Source organism: Entelurus aequoreus, linkage group LG16, assembly GCF_033978785.1.
Source record: "Entelurus aequoreus isolate RoL-2023_Sb linkage group LG16, RoL_Eaeq_v1.1, whole genome shotgun sequence".
Classification (NCBI taxonomy): Eukaryota; Metazoa; Chordata; class Actinopteri; order Syngnathiformes; family Syngnathidae; genus Entelurus; species Entelurus aequoreus.
Window position 1 is genome coordinate 1508226 of NC_084746.1, and position 25458 is coordinate 1533683.

At 42.6% G+C, this 25458-nt stretch overlaps 3 protein-coding genes and 1 pseudogene across 15 annotated transcripts in view; 3 read left to right on the forward strand and 1 right to left on the reverse strand.

The window, feature by feature from the left end:
• Nucleotides 1-9149, reverse strand: part of pde1cb (phosphodiesterase 1C, calmodulin-dependent b) — a 264072-nt gene extending 254923 nt beyond the window's left edge. For 2 of the 4 annotated variants that reach the window (XM_062023723.1, XM_062023722.1), the window contains exon 1: nt 8712-9149. In XM_062023723.1, the coding sequence (XP_061879707.1) occupies nt 8712-8970 (259 nt within the window). In that variant the 5' untranslated portion in view covers nt 8971-9149. Of the gene's footprint in view, nt 1-3651; nt 4288-8711 lie in introns of those variants that run through there. The other 2 variants (XM_062023728.1, XM_062023724.1) reach the window with 1 other exon arrangement.
• A 133-nt stretch (nt 9150-9282) lies between these two features.
• Nucleotides 9283-25458, forward strand: LOC133631488 (transient receptor potential cation channel subfamily M member 7-like). Of its 10 annotated transcripts, XM_062023739.1 has the most exons (13): nt 9349-9380; nt 11109-11215; nt 16949-17007; nt 17086-17113; nt 17183-17242; nt 17308-17391; nt 18269-18457; nt 19789-20026; nt 20094-20153; nt 20232-20259; nt 20329-20388; nt 25136-25228; nt 25316-25458. In XM_062023739.1, the coding sequence occupies exons 5-11, from the start codon at nt 17192-17194 to the stop codon at nt 20339-20341; spliced, it is 663 nt and encodes a 220-aa protein (XP_061879723.1). In that variant the 5' UTR covers nt 9349-9380; nt 11109-11215; nt 16949-17007; nt 17086-17113; nt 17183-17191; the 3' UTR covers nt 20342-20388; nt 25136-25228; nt 25316-25458. The 10 variants fall into 10 exon arrangements, with proteins under 10 accessions (XP_061879719.1, XP_061879723.1, XP_061879724.1 ...); XM_062023740.1 differs by lacking the exon at nt 25316-25458 and having other exon boundaries at nt 25136-25249; XM_062023738.1 differs by lacking the exons at nt 25136-25228; nt 25316-25458 and adding an exon at nt 20454-20603.
• LOC133631490 (zinc finger-containing ubiquitin peptidase 1-like) lies at nt 20478-25129 on the forward strand (annotated as a pseudogene).
• Nucleotides 21622-22838, forward strand: LOC133631489 (POC1 centriolar protein homolog A-like). Its single transcript, XM_062023741.1, has one exon. It carries the CDS (start codon nt 21645-21647, stop codon nt 22371-22373), a length of 729 nt encoding a protein of 242 aa, XP_061879725.1. The 5' UTR covers nt 21622-21644; the 3' UTR covers nt 22374-22838.

Sequence of the window (25458 nt, forward strand, 5' to 3'; positions counted from 1 at the left end):
ATAAAAGTAGGTGACAGTGTCATCACCAGGAAAGATGAGGTCACCTACCTTCTTCCATTCTAGAGGCTAACCTTTCCTGTGACAAAATGGCAACCAAGGTAATCAAAAAGGTTAACCAACGAACGAGATTTCTCTACAGAATTTCCTCTCTGGTCAACAAAAGCACCTTGAGGATTCTGGCAGGAACTCTCGTTCAACCCTTTTTCGATTACGCATGCACCTCCTGGTACCCTAGCACCTCCAAAACCCTCAAATCTAAACTCCAAACATCTCAGAACAAGCTAGTCAGGTTACTTCTAGACCTCCACCCCAGATCCCACCTCACTCCTACCCACTTCTCTAAAGTGGGCTGGCTCAAGGTGGAGGACAGAGTTAAACAACTTGCACTGAGCCTAGTCTATAAAATCCGCTACACCTCCCTGATACCGAAGTACATGTCAAACTACTTCCTTAACGTAAATGACCGCCATAACCACAACACCAGGGGGTGCTCCACTAACCACGTTAAACCCAGATTCCGAACTAACAAAGGTCTTAACTCATTCTCTTTCTATGCCACATCAATGTGGAATGCGCTCCCAACAGGTATAAAAGAAAGGGCATCTCTATCCTCCTTCAAAACCGCAATAAAAGTTCACCTCCAGGCAGCTACAACCCTAAACTAACACCCTCCCCGGATTGCTAATAATCAAATGTAAACAATCAAATGCAGATACTTTTTCTTTTTCTTATGCCTTCTGATCTCTCTCTCTCTCTCTCTCTCTCTCTCTCTCTCTCTCTCTCTCTATGTCCACTACTTGATGTCCATACCCCCCCCCCACCCCCTCCACACCCCTGATTGTAAATAATTCAATGTGATTATCTTGTGTGATGACTGTATTATGATGATAGTATATATGATAGTATATATCTGTATCATGAATCAATTTAAGTGGACCCCGACTTAAACAAGTTGAAAAACTTATTGGGGTGTTACCATTTAGTGGTCAATTGTACGGAATATGTACTTCACTGTGCAACCTACTAATAAAAGTCTCAATCAATCAATCAATCAATCAGTAGGTGGCAGCAGGTAGCCAATTGCTTTGTAGGTGTGGGAAACAGCGGGAGGCAGTGTGCAGGTAAAAAGGTATCTCATGCTTAAACCAAAAATAAACAAAAGGTGAGTGCCCCTAAGAAAAGGCATTGAAGTTTAGGGAAGGCTATGCAGAACAAAACTAAAACTGAACTTGCTACAAAGTAAACAAAAACAGAATGCTGGACGACAGCAAAGACTTACTGTGGAGCAAAGACGGCGTCCACAAAGTACATCCGAACATGACATGACAATCAACAATGTTCCCACAAAGAAGGATAAAAACAACTGAAATATTCTTGATTGCTAAAACAAAGTAGATGCGGGAAATATCGCTCAAAGGAAGACTTGAAACTGCTACAGGAAAATACCGAAAAAAGAGAAAGCCACCAAAACAGGAGCGCAAGACAAGAAGTAAAACACTACACACAGGAAAACAGCACAAAAGTCCAAATAAGTCAGGGTGTGATGTGACAGGTGGTGACAGTACACCTACTTTGAGACAAGAGCTATAGTGATGCATGCTTGGTTATGCTTTAAAGTCATATCCAACAATTGCGACAACGACTTTTTACTGTCAACTGAGTTTTGTTTTTTAATGATTTCTGCTGATGGTGTGCCTCCGCATTTATTCAACGCAAAAAATGTGCCTTGGCTCAAAAAAGGTTGAAAAACACTGGTTTAATGCATCCAGCGGGGCATCACAACAAAATTGGGCATAATAACGTGTTAATTCCACAACTGTATATATTGGTATCGGTTGATATCGGTTGATATCGGTATTGGTAATTAAGAGTTGGACAATATCGGAATATCGGATACTGGCAAAAAAGCCCTACTTCTAATACTAATCAAATATCATCCTGGGTGCCATAAATCATTCATTCGCAGGTTTTGACTTTGACACAGCGGATATTGTAAGCAATGTTCCCTCTAAGGTGCACACCTGCGCAATTGTGCACTGCTCACGCGTCTTCTGCGCACAGTAAATCTATGCCGCACAAAAAATCAAATCCCACTCTAAACAAAATAAACAAATCGTTTGTTTTGTATGAGTTTGCAATGCAACTGTGAGTAACAGGTGACGAAAGGCGGCCACAACAATGTTTGTCAACACTTAAATGATTGTAACGTCTGTGGAGACACTTAAAGGAGGACAGGAATTCCATCGGTCCCTTTATTGAGCGAAAGTGTTTGTCGGCCATAACCACACCAAAACAATGTCTAAAATACTTTTATCTAGCAAAACTGGTCGTTGTCTACCGTACAAACCAAGCCAAAAGCAACTCTTTGTCATCTGTTATATCAACAGCAGCCGCTTGCTCTCTCTCACCTGCACCAACACATACACTATGGCAATTAGCCACTGGTAAGTTTATGGCCACACAAAAAGTTGGACAACTCCAACACTACACGTAAAGTGTAAATTCCAGGTCGTTTTACTATGACTCCTCAATCAGTGTGCTTATTCTACTGTCATTGTTAAGAATGTTATTTTTTGGATATTAATCATGAAATTATGTTACAGGACTACATAATTGCTAATAAAAATATTTATTTTACGGACAGAAAGGTAATAAACACTTCATCTCATGCAACATGTGAATGTTTTAAGGGGAACTAGTCTTGTTCACGAGTGAGGGAAGAGTGGATGGTGAGATCGACAGGCGGATCGGTGTGGCGTCTTCAGCCATGCGGACGCTGTATCGATCCGTTGTGGTGAAGAAGGAGCTGAGCCGGAAGGCAAAGCTCTCAATTTACCGCTCGATCTACGTTCCCATCCTCACCTATGGTCATGAGCTTTGGGTTATGACCGAAAGGACAAGATCACGGGTACAAGCGGCCCAAATGAGTTTCCTCCGCCGGGTGGCGGGGCTCTCCCTTAGAGATAGGGTGAGAAGCTCTGTCATCCGGGAGGAGCTCAAAGTAAAGCCGCTGCTCCTCCACATGGAGAGGAACCAGATGAGGTGGTTTGGGCATCTGGTCAGGATGCCACCCGAACGCCTCCCTAGGGAGGTGTTTAGGGCACGTCCGACCGGTAGGAGGCCACGGGGAAGACCCAGGACACGTTGGGAAGACTATGTCTCCCGGCTGGCCTGGGAACGCCTCGGGATCCCCCGGGAAGAGCTGGACCAAGTGGCTGGGGAGAGGGAAGTCTGGGCTTCCCTGCTTAGGCTGCTGCCCCCGCGACCCGACCTCGGATGAGCGGAAGAAGATGGATGGATGGACTTTTTACTGTCAACCGAGTTTTGTTTTTTAATGATTTCTGCTGATGGTGTGCCTCCGCATTTTTTCAACGCAACTAATGTGCCTTGGCTCAAAAAAGGTTGAAAAACACTGGTTTAATGCATCCAGCGGGGCATCAAAACAAAATTAGGCATTATAATGTGTTAATTCCACGACTATATATATCGGTATCGGTAATTAAGAGTTGGACAATATCGGATATTGGCAGAAAAGCCATTATCGGACATCCCTACTTATCAAATATCATCCTGGGCGCCATAAATCATTCATTCGCGGGTCTTGACTTTGCCACAGCGGATATATTATAAGTGTTCATTGGTTCCACTCACCGCTCGGTTGCGCCGCTCCTGACTTTTTGGTTCCGTCCAAATCCTGCCGGCTCAGCACCGACTGGCGGGAAATTTGCCGCGCTGTTTGGCCGGCGACGTGGAAGAGTCCGCTCCTCCTCCGGACCCGCGCGGAGTGGCTCCTCTCCGGGTCGTGACTCTGCGGCTCCGAGCCCACTTTGACCAGAGCGTGTCGCGTCCTCGTCAGGGCGGAAGTCACGGTGCCCATCGCCGGGTGGAGGGACGGCGGAAGTGTGGAGCTAGCGTCACTGTTGACTAGTCATTGGAAAGAAAAGAAAGCTGCCGCCATGTACTTGCTGCTGTGGTGGTAACTTGCGAGGAAGGGGACAATTAACCGGGCCACCTCAGTGAGCTTCTCCCGGCGTCGCCAACACGTCACGGGCGGAGAAGTTGCCCCGCCAACTAAGCACCGCACTCAAGGGACACCCGCCGGAAACAGCTGGTATATAAATCTAACAATGACATTATTCGCTATACACTTAACAATAACAATAACAATCACCACACTGCAAAAAGTCAGTGTTCAAAAACAATTAAAAAAAGAGGGGTGTTTTATTTGAACTAAGCAAAATTATCTGCCAATAGAACAAGAAAATTCAGCTTGTCAAGACTTTCCAAAACAAGTCAAATTAGCTAACCTCAATGAACCCCAAAATAGCTTAAAATAAGTATATTCTCTCTAATAACAAGTGCACTTTTCTTGGTAGGAAAAAAATATTTATGAGACCTTTTTGCTCAATATGTTGAAAAATATTCTTAAATGAAGTAAATGCTAGTGCCATTATCTTGACATAATGATATGCGCTCGGCATTACATTTCTTGAAACCAGCAAACTTATACTAAAAACTAATTTATTGTTCTTAATGGAAAGGCAACAAGGCAAGCGCTTACCAGGCCCGGCCCTAACCAATCTGGCGCCCTAGGCAAGATTTTAGGTGGCGCCCCCCCACATCGGCAGTGAAGTGTATATACTCACAAGAAACCGAATAGCTTTGTCTTTGACCTTTTTTTTTACTTAAAGAAAGCAAATTAACAATCAGAATAGTTAACAAGATTTTAAAAAAATATGGATAAATAAATGAATACAAAAAATAAAAAATGAATATATGAAATACAATATTTTTTACATACATAAACACAAAATAAAACGTGTCAACAAGTTGCATAAAATAAATTAAAAATACAATATAAATAAGGCACTGCACAAAACAAGATATCAAACCAGTATGACTTTAACAACTATATTACAAAAAAAGGGCATCCAACAGAGTTCTCTATTTGTGCTTTTTAATATTGCATTAACTAGAATGACTTACAAATGACTGTACACCAGGGAGTACTGTAATTACCTAACGTTACATTATTATTTTCCATAACAATTTAGCCCCCTCCACAATATTAACCCGACGTTAAAACGGAACTAGCTATTTATTGATTAGCAATTGCCGAATCATGTAACATTAGCTTAATGCTAAAAAGCCAGGTTACTATCACATTCTGTAACAGACAAATAATTTCATGTAGGCTAACGTTACCTACCTGCTACCTCTGTCTTTTTCTCGTTTCTCCTCTTCTTTTCTCTTTTTTCTTCCCTGGGCACCTGACAGTTTTGGCCGTTTTGACATCTTGTGTTGATTTTTTTAAAGTTAAAGTTAAAGTACCAATGATTGTCACACACACACTAGGTGTGGTGAAATTTGTCCTCTGCATTTGACCCATCCCCTTGTTCACCCCCTGGGAGGTGAGGGGATCAGTGGGCAGCAGCGGTGCCGCGCCCGGGAATCATTTTTGGTGATTTAACCCCCAATTCCAACCCTTGATGCTGAGTGCCAAGCAGGGAGGTAATGGGTCCCATTTTTTTATAGTCTTTGGTATGACTCGGCCGGGGTTTGAACTCACAACCTACCGATCTCAGGGCGGACACTCTAACCACTAGGCCACTGAGTAGGTGGTGACGTCCAAAAAGAGTCATGATACGGGAAGGGAGGGGGCGCACCGTGCGGGGGGGGGGGGGGGGGGGGGGCGTAATGTTGTAACAAATAATATTTCTATTAAATAGGCTTTACTTTGCATTTTAATTAACGTGGGATTATTTTATGTATTTAGAAATAATAGTACCAATTTTTTTTTTTTTTTTTTTTTTTTTCCTCCAACATTTGTGGCACTGGCGTGGCGCCCCCTGATGGACGGCGCCCTTAGCATTTGCCTATACGGCCTATGCCACGGGCCGGCCCTGCTTGTTACTCTCGGGGTCTCCTAGCCGCTCAGGCAAATCATATTGTCTAAAAATGCATTTTTCCATGGATACCATGACATCATCGCACCAAGTGCGTGCTCTTTCAGTCAATTAGTGCGCATATATACAGCCCGGACCCCGGCCAAATTTTTTAATTGTAATTTTTTGAGGAATTTATCTGAATGTGCATGGACTATTTCTGTTCAAAATTGTTTGAAATGTTACATGTTTAAATATTAACTGTCAGTTTACTGTACTGTGCCAACTGTACTACTATATGAGTACCTATTTTCTATTGTTTCATTGAAAATAAAACAGCAAGACCCCCAGACTGTTGAATTAAATAAAATGATAAATGGGTTATACTTGTATAGCACTTTTCTACCTTCAAGGTACTCAAAGCGCTTTGACACTATTTCCACATTCACCCATTCACACACACATTCACACACTGATGGCGGGAGCTGCCATGCAAGGCGCTAACCAGTAGCCATGAACAACTTAAGCTGTACATCAAGCAAGAATGGGAAAGAATTCCACCTGAGAAGCTTCAAAAATGTGTCTCCTCAGTTCCCAAACCTTTACTGAGTGTTGTTAAAAGGAAAGGCCATGTAACACAGTGGTGAACATGCCCTTTCCCAACTACTTTGGCACGTGTTGCAGCCATGAAATTCCATCCATTTTCTACCGCTTATTTCCCTTCGGGGTCGCGGGGGGCGCTGGAGCCTATCTCAGCTACAATCGGGCGGAAGGCGGGGTACACCCTGGACAAGTCGCCACCTCATCGCAGGCCATGAAATTCTAAGTTAATTATTATTTGCAAAAAAAAAAAAAAAAAGTTTATCAGTTTGAACATCAAATATATTGTCTTTGTAGTGCATTGAACTGAATATGGCTTGAAAATGATTTGCAAATCATTGTATTCCGTTTATATTTACATCTAACACAATTTCCCAACTCATATGGAAACGGGGTTTGTATATACTCTGATGATGAACTTGTGTGATGACTGCATTATGCTGATAGTATATATTTGTACCATGAATTCATTAAGGTGGACCCCGACTTAAACAAGTTGAAAAACTTATTGGGGTGTTACCATTTAGTGGTCAATTGTAGGGAATATGTACTGTACTGTGCCATCTACTAATACAAGTTTCAATCAATCAATCCGCCGGAAATGTTTTTTTCTTTTGAGTTCTTCGTTTTGTAGCGCGTCGCAACCAACGTTATGTGCATAACGCCACCTGCTGTAGCGGAGTATGGCTGCCTTTGTAACTCAATCATATTCCAATATTAATCAATAAGGACTCCCCTCATTATAATATTACACGACTGTGTATGTGTTTTTTTGTATATTTTTTACATACACCATTAAAATAAAATCTTTTTTTTTTACAACATCACTGTTTTTGGCAGTAAAATTCTGGCGCCTGACCTCCAACTATTGTCATCGTTAATATAGGTCAAGTAGATTTTTAAGTACCGTAATTTCCGGACTATAAGCCGCTACTTTTTCCCCTCGTTCTGGTCCCTGCGGCTTATACAAGGGTGCGGCTTATTTACGGCCTGTTTTTCTCCGACACCGACGAAGAGGATTTCGGTGGTTTTAGTACACAGGAGGAAGACGATGACACAATGATTAAAGACTGACTTTTCATATACCGGTAGGCTGGTTATTTTGATAACATACAGGCGAGCACTTTGTATTACTTTGCACCGTTGTATTATTTGTACTCTGCACGAATGCTGTTCGCCATGTCAAAGATGTGAAAGTTTGATTGAATGATTGAAAGATTTATTGTTAATAAATGGGACGCTTTGCGTTCCCAAACAGTCATCTCTGTCCCGACAATCCCCTCCGTGGTAGCAGGAACCCCTATATACTACGCTAATTACACATCAAAACCCTGCGGCTTATAGTCGGGTGCGGCTTATATATGGAGCAATCTGTATTTTCCCCTAAATTTAGCTGGTGCGGCTTATAGTCAGGTGCGGCTTATAGTCCGGAAATTACGGTATTTATTTACATTTTAATACATTGTATATTACATGTATATTATTAGATACTACAAGACTTAAACAACTGCATGTTTTCCTGTCAAATGGAAAGAAAGAGTATACTTTATTGACGCGCACTATTGTGGCGGCCCTTGAGTTTGACACCTGTGATGTACGCCATACCTACTTCCCATTATTCATAGTAATAATAACATTATGGTTGACAACTGTTATATTTGTAATAATATTGAAAGTGGGAGTCATTCATTTTTGGAATGGGACACTGTACATTTATTTTGGGAGGAGATAAGAGGTTGGTTGGGAGACATTTATGGAGATGTCCCAACTTAATGGAGAAGACATTACATTTGGATTTTTTTATAGACGATATCAACCTAGAAATGATTATCATTCTTATTCTGTTGCAAGCTACATTTGTCATTCATAAAATAGATTTGAAAGCCAAATTCTCCCATCGGAGAGATCATTGAATCTAACCCTGGTCTCTTCTTTGCCAAGTGTCCATGTTTCTGCACCGTACAGCCATGTACTCCAGACCACCGTCTTGATTATTCTCTTTTTCAAGGTCAAACTAAAGGCCTTTGTCAGCAGTTTTTTCCTCCTAGAAAACACATCTTCCGCATGTGCGATCCATGACTTGATGTTATTATCACAGTATCCATCTTGTGCAATTATACTGCCAAGGTAGATCAACTGTCACTTGGTTCAGCTGCACACCACCAAGGCGGATCTCAAAGTCTTCAACCGGCTGCTTTGAGATCTTCAACAGCTTTGTTTTCTTACCACGTGTCTTGGTGCCGTACTCTTCTGCCGCTTCATGCATCCTGGTCATCATGACTTGTAAAGCGTTAACAGAGCCAGCTACTGTGGCCTGGTCACCCGTGTATCTCACGGGCTTGATGACATGTCCTCCCACATGAATGCCTTCATCCACCCGACCTAAGGCATCTCCCAGCAAAGCTTCAGCATAGACATTAAACAACGAGGGTGATAAACAACACCCCTGTCTGCTTCCACGTGCGATCACAGCAGGATCTGTCATACTATCCTTCAGCCTGACTGTGGCAGTCTGTTCCTTATAGTGCTGCAATCAACCTTCCATCACGCCAATCCACACCAACGCTCTGAAGGATCTCCAGGAAATGTAACCAATCTACTCCGGCAAAGGCTTTTTTCAATCCACAGAGCACACATATATGTCCTGGTTGTGGTTGATACATCTCTGACTTAGTAGTCTTTTAAGACTATGATACCAATGATGTAATATTGTATAACCATGAACATCTTTCATCAATCTACTTGACTTTACGTCCTAATGCGAGTAGGACATGTTTGATGTCCTTCATGCTAATATGACATCACATGACATGCATAAGCTATAAGGAAGGGAGTTGTCCTGCACTCCATGGAACACAACTACAGGAATGAAATTGTAAAGCGGGAAGGACACAGGTATGTCATTTCTAGATCTGAGATACTTCTATGTAAATATTATAAGTATATTTGTTGTTGTTGTTACCGACACATTCATGTCTGGTGCAAGTACAATAAGCCATTCTTTGGTTCAATGTTAGCAAGCTATCCTGCAAAGATCCTGTAATAGATGTGCTGTGAAATAACACCAGGACAAGCTACTGGACTTCATTTGAGAAAGTGTCCTCTACCGTCTTCTCAGACATTTCAAGTGCAGGCGCACAAAAGTCCTAAAAGTAGTTGACAGTAAAACAAAAGTCCCAAATAAGTGCACTGTAAGACAAGGCGTTCTGCAGTGTACAGCAGTGTTTTTCAACCTTTTTTCAGCCAGGGCACATTTTTTGCGTTGAAAAAATGCGGAGGCACACCACCAGCAGAAATGATTAAAAAACAAAACTCAGTTGACAGTAAAAAGTAGTTGTCGCAATTGTTGGATATGACTTTAAAGCATAACCAAGCATGCATCACTATAGCTCTTGTCTCAAAGTAGGTGTACTGTCACCCTGACTTATTTGGACTTTTGTGCTGTTTTCCTGTGTGTAGTGTTTTACTTCTTGTCTTGCGCTCCTATTTTGGTGGCTTTTTCTCTTTTTTTGTTATTTTCCTGTAGCAGTTTCATGTCTTCCTTTGAGCGATATTTCCCACGTCTACTTTGTTTTAGCAATCAAGAATATTTCAGTTGTTTTTATCCTTTGTGGGGACATTGTTGATTGTCATGTCATGTTCAGATGTACTTTGTGGACGCCGTCTTTGCTCCACAGTAAGTCTTTGCTTCCCGCCCTGAAATGTACATCATGTAACAGTTCCCGCCCACACAGCCAACAACTTCAGGAGATGGTAACTTGGAAACGGGGCATTTGAGAAGAAAAACATATTTTCCATACATTAGCCGCACCGCAGATATCCACCTTGTGAAATGGCTTACAGTATGTACTCAGAAATATCTAGTAAAGGTTTACTTACATACCTTAAGTGTTTCCAAACGGTGTCTGTAACACGGCAGTAAAACGGCTGATCAAACAAAATAGAAGTCACGGCGCAAGCTAGCTCTCCGATCAGCTAGACAGACTCCATAACTCCACGGTGACGTGAAACTGAAACGATAGGAAAAGAATGAATACTAATACAGCGTTTCCACAGAGTGTTTCCAGAGCCTGAAATAGGGGTTTCAGGGACAGACGCGGTAAGAGATTTTTACAACAAAGTTCTAAAGCTTAGTGATATATCACATATATCAGATTGTAGGTGGGTTTTTGTTTTACCTTTTGCGTTCATATTTCACTGTGTTTGTTGCATTTGTGTTGCGTTTCGCTTGATTGTAAGGGGAGAGGGGGTGTGACACTCATATGTTGTCAATATTCAGTGTTTTATTGTTCATAGTTAATATTGTAAATCCCACATTCTTTATTTTCATGTACATTCTGGGTGTCTCATTCAGTCCAAAAATGTACAATTCTATTCCGTTTTTTCAGGCGGTCTGTCGTAACGTTTTTAGTATTCAATTAGACATTATTGTGAGGTTTTGTATTAGTTTTCCTAAAAATAGATATACGGCCCCCAGACACATTTTCTTATCTAAATTTGGCCCCCGAGTCAAAATAATTGGCCAGGCCTGCACTAGAGTACTGTATTGTTGAACTGTAATGTTGATGCTTGCCACTATAGCTTCCCCTGCATGGAGAGTAACTTGTAGCGGACATTTTCCAGGTATCTTGCCCATCACTGAGCGTCTGAGGAAGATGAAGGTGGAGATGAGGAAGGTGCACGCCACGCTGCAGGATGGCATGGTGGGGAGTTGGACACCTCCAAATGCGGTAATGAAACTAGGCATGCATGAAACACCCTGCCAGCTCAGCATTGCACGTGAAAATATGTTCATTGGCTTAGCCTAAAACATCATCCATTTCTACACTTGATTCATCCCACAAGAAGGAAATGTGCAATAATCCTCTCATCATCTTGATATGCCACACCTGTGAGGTGGGATGGATTATCTTGGCAAAGAACACACTTTTGAGAGGAATTGGTCACCTAGCTCACCCTGGTGAATGAATGATGAATGACAGGTGGTGGTCGGAGGGGCCGTAGGCGCAAACTGGCAGCCTCGCTTCCGTCAGTCTACCTCAGGGCAGCTGTGGCTACAAATGTAGCTTACCACCACCAGGTGTGAATGAATGATGGGTTCCCACTTCTCTGTGAGCGCTTTGACGATCTAATAATACAAACCCTGTTTCCATACGAGTTGGGAAATGGTGTTAGATATAAATATAAACGGAATACAATGACTTGCAAATCCTTTTCAAGCCATATTCAGTTGAATATGCTACAAAGACAACATATTTCATGTTCAAACTGATAAACTTGTTTTTTTTGCAAATAATAATTAACTTTAGAATTTGATGGCAGCAACACGTGACAAAGAAGTTGGGAAAGGTGGCAATAAATACTGATAAAGTTGAGGAATGCTCATCAAACACTTATTTGGAACATCCCACAGGTGAACAGGCTAATTGGGAACAGGTGGGTGCCATGATTGGGTATAAAAGTAGATTCCATGAAATGCTCAGTCATTCACAAACAAGGATGGGGCGAGGGTCACCACTTTGTCAACAAATGCCTGAGCAAATTGTTGAACAGTTTAAGAACAACCTTTCTCAAGCAGCTATTGCAAGGAATTTAGGGATTTCACCATCTACACTCCGTAATATCATCAAAGGGTTCAGAGAATGTGGAGAAATCACTGCACGTAAGCAGCTAAGCCCGTGACCTTCCATCCCTCAGGCTGTACTGCATCAACAAGCCACATCAGTGTGTAAAGGATATCACCACATGGGCTCAGGAACACTTCAGAAAACCACTGTCAGTAACTACAGTTTGTCGCTACATCTGTAAGTGCAAGTTAAAACTCTCCTATGCAAGGCGAAAACCGTTTATCAACAACACCCAGAAACGCCGTCGGCTTCGCTGGGCCTGAGCTCATCTAAGATGGACTGATGCAAAGTGGAAAAGTGTTCTGTGGTCTGACGAGTCCACATTTCAAATTGTTTTTGGAAACTGTGGACGTCTTGTCCTCCGGACCAAAGAGGAAAAGAACCATCCGGATTGTTCTAGGCGCAAAGTGTAAAAGGCAGCATGTGTGATGGTATGGGGGTGTGTTAGTGGCCAAGACATGGGTAACTTACACATCTGTGAAGGCGCCATTAATACTGAAAGGTACATACAGGTTTAGGAGCAACATATGTTGCCATCCAAGCAATGTAACAATACAATAAAACAAATATATCTAATTATGTTTTTTCCATTATTTTAACTATAGGCTAATGTATATTACTTTATATAAAGATTCTACCTTAAACACAAAACTTAAAAACTAAATTATTTACAATTGCAGACACAAGGTTGAGTGAATAATGACAGGTTATATGATTATTTATTTAAACACATATTCGGGCCACTTTATAATGAATATGTCGGCATGTATTTGTAAAAAAAAATAAAATAAAAAATAAAATACAATAAAAAAAATGTCCCCAAATTATTTAGGGGGGCTTAAGAATATTTTAGGGCCCCCTAAAACAGGCCTAACAACGCCAATGGGTCCCACAGTACATTTTTGAGGTCCCACTTTTTTGTAAGTGTTTTGAAAACAAATGATAAAAGTATGCATTATGCTGTTATATCTCACATTCTATGTTGTGTTTTGGAAAAATCTTGTCATAATCGTTACTTCAGTCTTTAAAAAAACCGTATTAAAAAAAGAAAAACAAATGTGTATGCACATGTAAATGTATCCAGTTATAAACATTCATTCACTTTCTTCTGTCCTTCATGGATCTAAACTTTACCGCTGCTGCTCGTTTTTCTTGAATAAGTTGTAGGTGTATTTATTTCAGTATAAAAGTGTAAAGAGTGTTTTGCTTGGGTCATGAAATGTTGATAATGGTGTGCCAGGGGCCAGGGCATACACTGTAAAAAGAAATTCTGTTAAAAAACGGTCATCTACTGGCGGCTACGGCTGCCAAACGAAAAGCATAAAATGATAGTAAAACATTGTAAACCAAATAATGATCAAAAACATATTTACAGAAATTTTCATGAAACGTTTTGCGGAAAAAATATCGTAATTTTACAGATTTGTACTAAATTATTAAGATCAACCACCTTTAATAAAGTGACGATGCAAACAGTTCTGCAGAAAAATCACATGTTCCCCTTTTTTTCCCACCCACTTCCAAGAACAGCAACCCAACACATACCCCATACACACAACCCCCCCCCCCCCCCCCCCACCCCAAAAAAATAATTAGGACATCACTTTCTTCTCAACATAGGCAGATAGTAAATATACACCCAGAATAAATATAAATAAAAAATTAAAAAATTAAAAAGGAAGCTGGATATACACCCAGAATAAATATAAATTTTAAAAAAAAAAATTAAAAAGGAAGCTGGTTTGTGAAAGGTGAACTTTTCATGTGTCCTATAGCGTCTTTAATTTAGCTATGTAGTCTACCACACCGCCCCAAACAGAATAAAACTTCCCAGGTGCCCCCCTAAGATTGAACTTTATTTTCTCCAGATCTAAATCAATCATAAGGTCTTGCAAACAGTTCTGCAGAAAAATACCTTTATTCTACAGTTTTTCCAAATTATTACGATCAAACACCTTTAATGAAGTGACAACGCTGGCAGTTCCACAGAAAAATAACATTATTTTACAGATTTTTTCTGAATTGCTAAGATCAACCACCTTTAATAAAGTGACGATGCAAACAGTTCTGCAAAAAAATACCTTTATTCTACACTTAGATTGTTAGTATGGACATAGACTTTTATATAACAAGCTACATATTTAATGAAAGATAATTACTGTAATTTTACATGAATTTGAAAGTAATTGAAGAAAACAGAAAATGCTATGTAAAATTAAATTGGTATTTTTCTGTAAAAAAAAATAGAAATATACATAGTTTGTCATTACTGGCATATTACTTCAAATAACAGGCAGATTGTTTATTTACAGATAATGTCTTCAATTCTACAGTTTTATAAACTATTGAAAAAAAAGAAGAAAAATTACCGTAGAAATTTAGAGTAAATTAACCATAAAAATAAGGATTTTTTTTTACAGTGTAGATATATTATTTAACGCTCTGATCCCTGGAGTCTACATCAAATTCACATCTATCCCTCATTTCAAAATGTTTAATAGTTTTTTTTTATGTTGCTTCTTTGGTTTGTTTTCCGCCCTTTTTTTGTCAAACAAAACTGTTTTTTATGGCAAACACACAAAATATGCAAAACCTTCCACCAGAAATATTCTTCAAAGTGTAATATTTGATTTTTTTTTGATTGATTGAAACTTTTATTAGTCGATTGCACAGTGATTCCGTACACTTGACCACTAAATGGTAACACCCCAATAAGTTGTTCAACTTGTTTAAGTCGGGGTCCAATTAAATTGATTGATGATACAAATATATACTAACATCATAATACAGTCATCACACAAGATAATCACATTGAATTATCTCCAGAGAGCCACTAGGGCGGCGCTAAAGAGTCCCGGCCTATACTATAATATAAATATAATAATTCACTTCACTTTAAAACATTAGCTGTGGGCCGCAAATGGCCTCCGGGCCACACTTTTGACACCCCTGCCATAGATAATAAAAAACTTTTTTTTTTTTTACAACTCTTAATTATCGCTAAAAAGAAGACTTGCGCGCGCACGTCACTACAATTTGAATCTGTTCAGAAGAATAGCTCTTTTATCCTTTAATGTCTTCAGAAGAATATTCAGTTATCTCTTTAAAGTCCACAGTGTTTGATGGCAACACAACATATTGACTCGATCGTCTGTGTGGGAACATTCATTCTGACTTTCCAAAGAAGAATATATGGAGCCATCCAACGACGTGAGTGTATTCTTTTATTCACAAATTGTTTCAACTTTTATCTTCGTGGATTTTGTATCGTTGTATATGATTTATGACTTTATCTTGCCCAAAAAAGGACACTTTGTACGTTAATTCTGTGGTGTAATGAGATTTAAAAAGTGTGGTTAGTCTGATGTTGAATTGAGATACCAAGTATAGTCAAAAGATGCGAAAAAATACGTATCTTTTGCATCCTGGGGATTTATTGAAAACAGGAATGACCTAATCGGCAGAGACATCATCGCTCCGTATCAGACGCTACTCAACCCTCTCAGCAAACTCAACATTCTCAACAACCTCCACTCACATTTTCTCCTGGTGGACGACTGCACGGTGGGCATGTACGGCGCGGAGGTACAACTGCGACGGGACCTAGAGAAGCACATCAACCTCCAAAGAATACATGCGCGTATTGGTCAAGGTGTTCCTGTAGTGGCACTCATCTTCGAGGGCGGTCCCAATGTGATCTTGACCGTGCTTGATTACCTTCAGGAAAGCCCTCCTGTCCCGGTGGTGGTGTGTGAGGGAACGGGCCGAGCTGCTGACATACTGGCGTATGTCCACAAGCAGACCGAGGAGGGAGGCGGTCTTCCAGATGGCGTGGAGGCAGACATCATTGCAACCATCAAGAAAACCTTCAACTTCAGCCAGAGTGACGCCATCCATCTTTTTCAGACTTTGATGGACTGCATGAAGAGGAAAGAATTGATCACTGTGTTTCACATCAGCTCAGAAGAGAGCCAGGACATTGACGTTGCCATCCTGAAGGCCTTACTCCAAGGTACAAACGCGTCTGCCTTCGATCAGCTGGTCCTGACTCTAGCCTGGGACCGTGTGGACATTGCCAAAAATTATGTGTTTGTGTACGGACAGCAGCTTTTGGTTAGCTCTTTGGAACAAGCCATGCTCGACGCACTCGTCATGGACAGAGTGGACTTTGTCAAGTTACTAATTGAAAACGGCATCAGCATGCACCGCTTCCTGACAATCAGTCGACTGGAAGAGCTTTACAACACGAAACAACCTCCTAACAATCCAACTCTTCTTCACCTGGTTAGAGATGTTAAGCAGAGTCACCTGCCTCCAAATTACAAGATCACCTTGATTGATGTCGGCCTGATTATTGAGTACCTGATGGGTGGGACCTACACCAGGAAACGCTTTAGAATCATTTACAACAATCTCCATGGCAACAGTCGGAGGTCTGGGCGCCACCCAACCGGTCCGGGCTCTCATTTGAGGAAAAGTCATGAGTCATTCAGCATGCAGGCCGATAAAAAGGAGAAGACGAGGCACAACCATTTCATCAAGACTGCACAGCCTTACAAACCCAAGCTGGAGTCCCCCAAAGAGCAGAACAAAAAGCGGGTCAAAGAAGAGATCGTGGACATCGACGACACCAGAGCCTTGGCCATGTTTTCCTCGCCATGCTGCCAGAAGAACAGCGACATTTTCTGCCGTTTCAAGAGTACGGCCCACACCAGCAGTTCATTGAATGAGAGCTCTCAACGCTGAGTTGAGCGTCCTCAATGGTGAATGTAAGGAACGTAGATTCTACAATCTGACATTACAATATTGTGGTTCAATTTAAACCATGTCTTGCAGTGAAGTTTCTGAAGGCAGAACGGGCCCATCAAATAGAGCTGGCCCAACTCAAGGCACAGGTATGTGTATTTAAGTGGGCTGATAATGAACTGTTTCATTTGTAACTTGTATTTCTGTATCTTGACCTCCAAACACAGTTGGGAGGAGGTGGCCCGCCGCCGCCTTGTGAGTAATTGTGTTCATATACTTCAAACTGGAGGAAGAATTACTGATAACTTTTTTCCACAACTCAAGCTCCTGGAGATGATACCAGCCAGGATGACATGTACATGGAACACCAAAGCCCGCTGCCTTGTGAGTACTTGTGTGCATATACTTCAAAACTGGAGGAGTATTCTGTCATAACTTTTTCTCCACAGCTCAACGTCCTAGAGATTGTGGCAATGAAGGTACCAGCCATGACCCGGACATGCCACCAGCCAAAAAGACAAAAAAATAAAAAGGTAAAATAAGGTAGCACACATAACCTCACTGATACATACGTACATATTTGACGTCTTTTTTATTAAAGGTGTGTGTGCGCTGACAAGAAGGTCAATTTCATCCATCCCATTTTCTACCGCTTGTCCCTTTTGGAGTGGCGGGGGGTCGCTGGAGCCTATCTCAGCCACTTTTTTAATAAAATTATTGACAATGCTACAACAATGTGTTCAAATGAATGGCATAAAATCAGACTGAATAATTAGTGATTTGGGTGTGCCACAAGGATCTATTTTCTAGGGATGTCCCGATCCGATATAGATATCGGAAATCAGTCCGATATTAGCCAAAAAAGTGAATATCGAAAAAGTCCCGATAAAGCTGTCCATTTACCGCTGCAGCACTTCTATAATAGGTGACTCTGGTTTGATCACACTCCAACACAGTAGGTAGCGGCAATGCCCCTTAATTAACGCTGGTGCCGGCCGCGGAAGAATAGAGTCTCTGATCCAGCATGCACAACCCACGTGATCACAACGCGTGTGCTTGAAGCAAAGTGCAGTGATGTCGGCTGTGTGGAAGTATTTTAACCTAAACTCTGACAAAGACGTTGCCGCTAAATGCAACATTTGTCAGGCGCAAGTGTCCCATGGAGGGACAGAACCGGGGAAGGTTCAATACAAGCAACGGAGGCCAAAATACGTGGCATGGCATACAGGAGCAAACAGACCGCTCTTAAAACTGCCAAGAAGACTAACCGAGCTGAGATGGCTTCTATCTTGAAGACCTTCAGATCTGCCAAGAGAGCTATCTTGAACACCTACCAATCTGCCAAGAGAGTAATTGTGTTCATATACTTCCAACTGGAGGAAGAATTACTGATAACTTTTACCACCACAGCTCAACCTCCTGGAGATGACGACAATGATCGTGATGAAGGTACCAGCCAGGACCCAGAGATGCCGGCGGCCAAAAAGCAAAAAAATCTTGCCCATCACTGAGCGTCTGAGGAAGATGAAGGTGGAGATGAGGAAGGTGCACGCCACGCTGCAGGATGGCATGGTGGGGAGTTGGACACCTCCAAATGCGGTAATGAAAATAGGCATGCATGAAACACCCTGCCAGGTCAGCATTGCACGTGAAAATATGTTCATTGGCTTAGCCTAAAACATCCATTTTTACACTTGATTCATCCCACAAGAAGGAAATGTGCAATAATCCTCTCGTCATCTTGATATGCCACACCTGTGAGGTGGGATGGATTATCTTGGCAAAGAACACACATTTGAGAGGAATTGGTCACCTTGCTCACCCTGGTGAATGAATGATGAATGAATGAATGACAGGTGGTGGTCGGAGGGGCCGTAGGCGCAAACTGGCAGCCTCGCTTCCGTCAGTCTACCTCAGGGCAGCTGTGGCTACAAATGTAGCTTACCACCACCAGGTGTGAATGAATGATGGGTTCCCACTTCTCTGTGAGCGCTTTGAGTATCTAATAATACAAACCCCGTTTCCATATGAGTTGGGAAATGGTGTTAAGATATAAATATAAACGGAATACAATGACTTGCAAATCCTTTTCAAGCCATATTCAGTTGAATATGCTACAAAGACAACATATTTGATGTTCAAACTGATAAACTTGTTTTTTTTGCAAATAATAATTAACTTTATAATTTGATGGCAGCAACACGTGACAAAGAAGTTGGGAAAGGTGGCAATAAATACTGAAAGTTGAGGAATGCTCATCAAACACTTATTTGGAACATCCCACAGGTGAACAGGCTAATTGGGAACAGGTGGGTGCCATGATTGGGTATAAAAGTAGATTCCATGAAATGCTCAGTCATTCACAAACAAGGATGGGGCGAGGGTCACCACTTTGTCAACAAATGCCTGAGCAAATTTTTGAACAGTTTAAGAACAACCTTTCTCAAGCAGCTATTGTAAGGAATTTAGGGATTTCACCATCTACGCTCCGTAATATCATCAAAGGGTTCAGAGAATCTGGAGAAATCACTGCACGTAAGCAGCTAAGCCCGTGACCTTCCATCCCTCAGGCTGTACTGCATCAACAAGCCACATCAGTGTGTAAAGGATATCACCACATGGGCTCAGGAACACTTCAGAAAACCACTGTCAGTAACTACAGTTTGTCGCTACATCTGTAAGTGCAAGTTAAAACTCTCCTATGCAAGGCGAAAACCGTTTATCAACAACACCCAGAAACGCCGTCGGCTTCGCTGGGCCTGAGCTCATCTAAGATGGACTGATACAAAGTGGAAAAGTGAAGATGGACTGATACAAAGTGGAAAAGTGTTCTGTGGTCTGACTGTTTGTATTGTGTGGTTAGCTTTTACACTCTTGTTACTGCAATTATCACGCCATATTGATTGCCAGTATTTACTTGTGTTGAACAGGACTTTCAACTCACATTGGCCGAATTGGTGCCACACCAGAGAGAAGCAGTGGAGGCCAAAATGCGTGGAATGGCATATAAGAGCGAAGAGTTTGCTCTTAAAACTGCCAAAAAGAAGAACAGAGCGGAGATGGCTTCTTCTTTGAAGACCTTCCAATCTGCCAAGAGCGATGCCCTGAACACCTCCCAATTCAACAAGAGAGCTCTCAACGCTGAGTTGAGCGTCCTCAATCGTGACTGTAAGGAACGTAGATTCTACAATCTGACATTACAATATTGTGGTTAAATTTAAACCATGTCTTGCAGTTAAGTTTCTGAAGGCAGAACGGGCCCATCAAATAGAGCTGGCCCAAATTCAAGGCACAGGTATGTCTATTTAAGTGGGCTGATAATGAACTGTTTAATTTGTAACTTGTATTTCTGTATCTTGACCTCCAAACACAGTTGGGAGGAGGTGGCCCGCCGCCGCCTTGTGAGTAATTGTGTTCATATACTTCAAACTGGAGGAAGAATTACTGATAACTTTTTTCCACAACTCAAGCTCCTGGAGATGATACCAGCCAGGATGACATGTACATGGAACACCAAAGCCCGCTGCCTTGTGAGTACTTGTGTGCATATACTTCAAAACTGGAGGAGTATTCTGTCATAACTTTTTTTCCACAGCTCAACGTCCTAGAGATTGTGGCAATGAAGGTACCAGCCATGACCCGGACATGCCACCAGCCAAAAAGACAAAAAAATAAAAACTACGAAACCGCGGTGATTGTTTCTACTACGGCTGTGGTCATGCTGACATGTGAGATTTGCAGCGAGGAAATCATGTTGGAGGAAGACATGAAAACACATCTTCTCCTAAGCCACCTGGAAAATGACGTCCACTGCCCGCTGTGTTTTTTGTCCGGGGTGTCTTGCGACGAACTGGCCTTCCACATAAGCATCGCCCACCCGGAGAGCTGTTCCCAGCCCCAGAGTTCACCTCACACCTCATCCGGCGCTTCATGCACAACCATCACCAGCTTCACCGACGGCGAAGAGCCCCAGGCTGCGAGCGGGTGTAGCACAGAGCGAGACGCTGCACCCTTTGGATCTCATAGTGTTTCATTCCCACCCCAGGAGTGTAATCATGCTATTTCCATGCCAATTGAAGTTGTTTTAACATCGGAGGTGAATCCAGCCACGTCGTCAACCCCTGAAAGTCCACACCCAGAGCAGGACGTCACCGGCGTTCCGAAACAAAAAGCTGCCAAACAGAAGCCACTCTCTTCCCCCAAAAATGAGCGGTTCTCTTGCCCCATGTGTGCGCTGGTCTTCAGCAGCAGCCTCATCCTGCAGGAGCACGTTGAGCTACATCTGCAGGATCACCACCCTGCTTGACAAGGAGACGAAGCACTTGAGTGCCCACTGTGCCCAGTTGTTTGCATTGACAGCGCCTCGCTGCAGCAACACGTGGAACTGCACTTAGACAGTGGAGCAGGGAGCTCTGAGTCAGACGAAACGCTGGCCTGGAGACTTCAACAGGAAATGGAGAAGAAGAGAAAGGTGGAGGAGAGCCGTCTAGAGAGGGAGGAGTTCAAGAAGTTGCAGAGGCAGTTTGGCCTGGATGGCAGTGGCGGCTATCGCTCCCAGATGGAAAGAAACATGGCGAGGGATGTGGCCAGAGGCGTCTTGGCCCCAGCAGAGTATCACTGTAAGAGGGTGGAGTTGTTGGAGTCGCTCGCCTCAGGAGTTGACGATGGCAGGTCCAGAACTCAGGGGCCCCTTGTACGAGTACTATCAGATTGAGTGCAGAGAATGTGTGCATGTGTGGTTAAGCGCGGACACTGACCACTACTGCTCCTCGACTTCAGCAGCAACATGAAGCAGATTGCAACAAGCTCAACGGACTGCTGTGTGATGATCTGGAACATGAAACCTCAAAGGCGCGCATATCGTTTTAACGGCCATAAAGACGCTGTCACGTCGGTCCAATTTTCTCCCTCGGGTCACCTCGTAGCCTCCAGTTCCAGAGACAAGACTGTACGCCTTTGGGTGCCCAACATGAAGGCTGAATCAACCGTATTCAAGGCTCACACTGCCACGGTGCGAAGCGTCAACTTTTCCAGCGACGGCCAGTCTTTGGTGACGGCGTCCGATGACAAGACGGTCAAAGTTTGGACCTTGCACCGGCAAAAGTTCCTCTTCTCTCTCAACCAGCACATCAACTGGGTCCGCTGTGCCAGGTTTTCTCCAGACAATCGCTTGATCATCTCTTCGAGTGACGATAAAACTATTAAATTGTGGGACAAAAACAGTAGGGAATGCATTCACTCTTTTTATGAACATGCAGGTTATGCAAACCATGTGGATTTTCATCCCAGTGGAACATGTGTGGCTGCAGCGAGCACTGACAACTCAGTCAAGTTGTGGGACATCAGATCCCTGAAGATGCTCCAACATTATCAAGTCCACAGTGGTGTGATGAACAGCTTGTCTTTTCATCCGTCTGGTAATTTCCTTCTCACTGGGTCCAATGATTCGACAACCAAGATACTGGACCTTGTTGAGGGAAAACTGTTGTTCACACTTCACGGACACCAGGTATAAAAGAAAGGGCATCTCTATCCTCCTTCAAAACCGCTATAAAAGTTCACCTCCAGGCAGCTACAACCCTAAACTAACACCCTCCCCGGATTGCTAATAATCAAATGTAAACAATCAAATGCAGATTCTTTTTCTTATGCCTTCTGATCTCTCTCTCTCTCTCTCTCTCTCTCTCTCTCTCTCTCTCTCTCTCTCTCTCTCTCTCTCTCTCTCTCTCTCTCTCTCTCTCTCTCACTCTATGTCCACTACTTGATGTCCATATCCCCCCCCCCCACCCCACCCCCCTCCACACTCCTGATTGTAAATAATGTAAATAATTCAATGTGATTATCTTGTGTGATGACTGTATTATGGTGATAGTATATATGATAGTATATATCTGTATCATGAATCAATTTAAGTGGACCCCGACTTAAACAAGTTGAAAAACTTATTCGGGTGTTACCATTTAGTGGTCAATTGTACGGAATATGTACTTCACTGTGCAACCTACTAATAAAAGTCTCAATCAATCAATCAATCAAACGGGGGACAAAGGCTGGGGCTGTGGCTACAGAAACTTCCAGATGCTGCTGTCATCTCTACTCAGAATCGAGATGTATGCACCCTCCTTCCCAGACAAAGTGGTGCAAAGTATTCCACACGTGCAGGGCCTGATTGAGGAGGCCTGGAGAGCAGGTCTGGATCCGCAAGGTGCGTCCCACTTTAACCACCGACTTCAAGGAACGCGAGCTTGGATCGGCGCCACGGAGATCTACGTGCTCCTTACCTCTCTAGGATTCAGTGGCCGTATCATTGACTTCCACCAGCCAACAGGCTCAGGAGGCACCCATCCTCAGCTCTTTGAGTGGGTCAGAGAGTACTTCAATCAGTCCCGCTGGATTAGCAAATTGACTCCCAGACTGATCCAGACCTCCCTGCCCCCGCTCTACCTGCAGCATCAAGGTGCACCCAAAAGCCTGACACTTGAACACATGAATATCTAGTCTGCTATGTTCTTGCCCTGGACTTTATGGACTCTCACACTGAGTGGCAGTGCCAGGTCCAACACTGATAGGCAGGCAGGGCAGTAGGGATGCACCATTAATTGACATAGAGGCTTTAATTAGTGCCATAAATGATAAATAACCACAAGAGTCACCGGCATTTGAGTGACAGACATGTTGGCTAATCCGAATTGTTGAGCCTCGCGTTTCTTCGTCTCGCGCTTCAAACCAAAAGAAAGAGGTCTCACTTCTGCTTTGCTCTCAGCACCTGAGCGCCTTTATTGAACTGAACGCAGTGAGCCCTCTTTTCAGTCATCCACAATCTTTGTTTCGGTGGGCAGAGGGCAAGACTGACTCGCTAGTGAAAAGTGCTGCAATGTAACAAAAATAGGAGAAAAACAAATATGATTACAAAGCCAAGTGTCCCTTTGTGGTAATATTGCAGCTTCAAATCGGATGGGCAATATGAGCCCATCAACATGAACGAACAAGCAAGAATGCCGTGATCATGTGATGCCAACAAACAAAAATACAACGTCCAACCCCGTTTTTCCAACTGGGAAAAAAATACACTTTAAGATGTTCAATATTTATTTAAGTTAACGGCGTGGCGAAGTTGGTAGAGTGGCCGGGCCAGCAATCGGAGGGTTGCTGGTTACTGGGGTTCAATCCCCACCTTCTACCATCCTATGACTAGGATGGTTGTGTCCTTGGGCAAGACACTTCACCCTTGCTCCTGATGGCTGCTGGTTAGCGCCTTGCATGGCAGCTCCCGCCATCAGTGTGTGAATGTGTGTGTGAATGGGTAAGTGTGAAAATACTGTCAAAGCGCTTTGAGTACCTTGAAGGTAGAAAAGCGCTATACAAGTATAACCCATTTATCATTATTTGTTATAAAAAGGTAAAATAAGGTAACACACATAACTTCACTGATACATATGTACATATTTGACGTCTTTTTTATTAAAGGTGTGTGTGCTGACAAGAAGGTCAATTTCATCCATCCCATTTTCTACCGCTTGTCCCTTTTGGAGTGGCGGGGGGTCGCTGGAGCCTATCTCAGCCACTTTTTTAATAAAATTATTGACAATGCTACAACAATGTGTTCAAATGAATGGCATAAAATCAGACTGAATAATTAGTGATTTGGGTGTGCCACAAGGATCTATTTTCTAGGGATGTCCCGATCCGATATAGATATCGGAAATCAGTCCGATATTAGCCAAAAAAGTGAATATCGAAAAAGTCCCGATAAAGCTGTCCATTTACCGCTGCAGCACTTCTATAATAGGTGACTCTGGTTTGATCACACTCCAACACAGTAGGTAGCGGCAATGCCCCTTAATTAACGCTGGTGCCGGCCGCGGAAGAAGAGAGTCTCTGATCCAGCATGCACAACCCACGTGATCACAACAACGCGTGTGCTTGAAGCAAAGTGCAGTGATGTCGGCTGTGTGGAAGTATTTTAACCTAAACTCTGACAAAGACGTTGCCGCTAAATGCAACATTTGTCAGGCGCAAGTGTCCCATGGAGGGACAGAACCGGGGAAGGTTCAGTACAAGCAGCGGAGGCCAAAATACATGGCATGGCATACAGGAGCAAACAGGCCGCTCTTAAAACTGACAAGAAGACTAACCGAGCTGAGATGGCTTCTATCTTGAAGACCTTCAGATCTGCCAAGAGAGCTATCTTGAACACCTACCAATCTGCCAAGAGAGTAATTGTGTTCATATACTTCCAACTGGAAGAAGAATTACTGATAACTTTTAAAACCACAGCTCAACCTCCTGGAGATGACGACAATGATCGTGATGAAGGTACCAGCCAGGACCCAGAGATGCCGGCGGCCAAAAAGCAAAAAAAATAAAAAGGTAAAATAAGGTAACACACTTCACTGATACATACGTACATATTTGTGTAAATATCACTCATTCTGATTGTCGTCTTTTTTATTAAAGGTGGTCAATATCATCCATCCATCCCATTTTCTACTGCTTGTCCCTTTTGGGGTGGCGGGCGGTCGCTGGAGCCTACTCAGTGAATAAAAAATGATTGACTACAACAATGTGTTCAAATGAATGGCGTAAAATCAGACTGAATA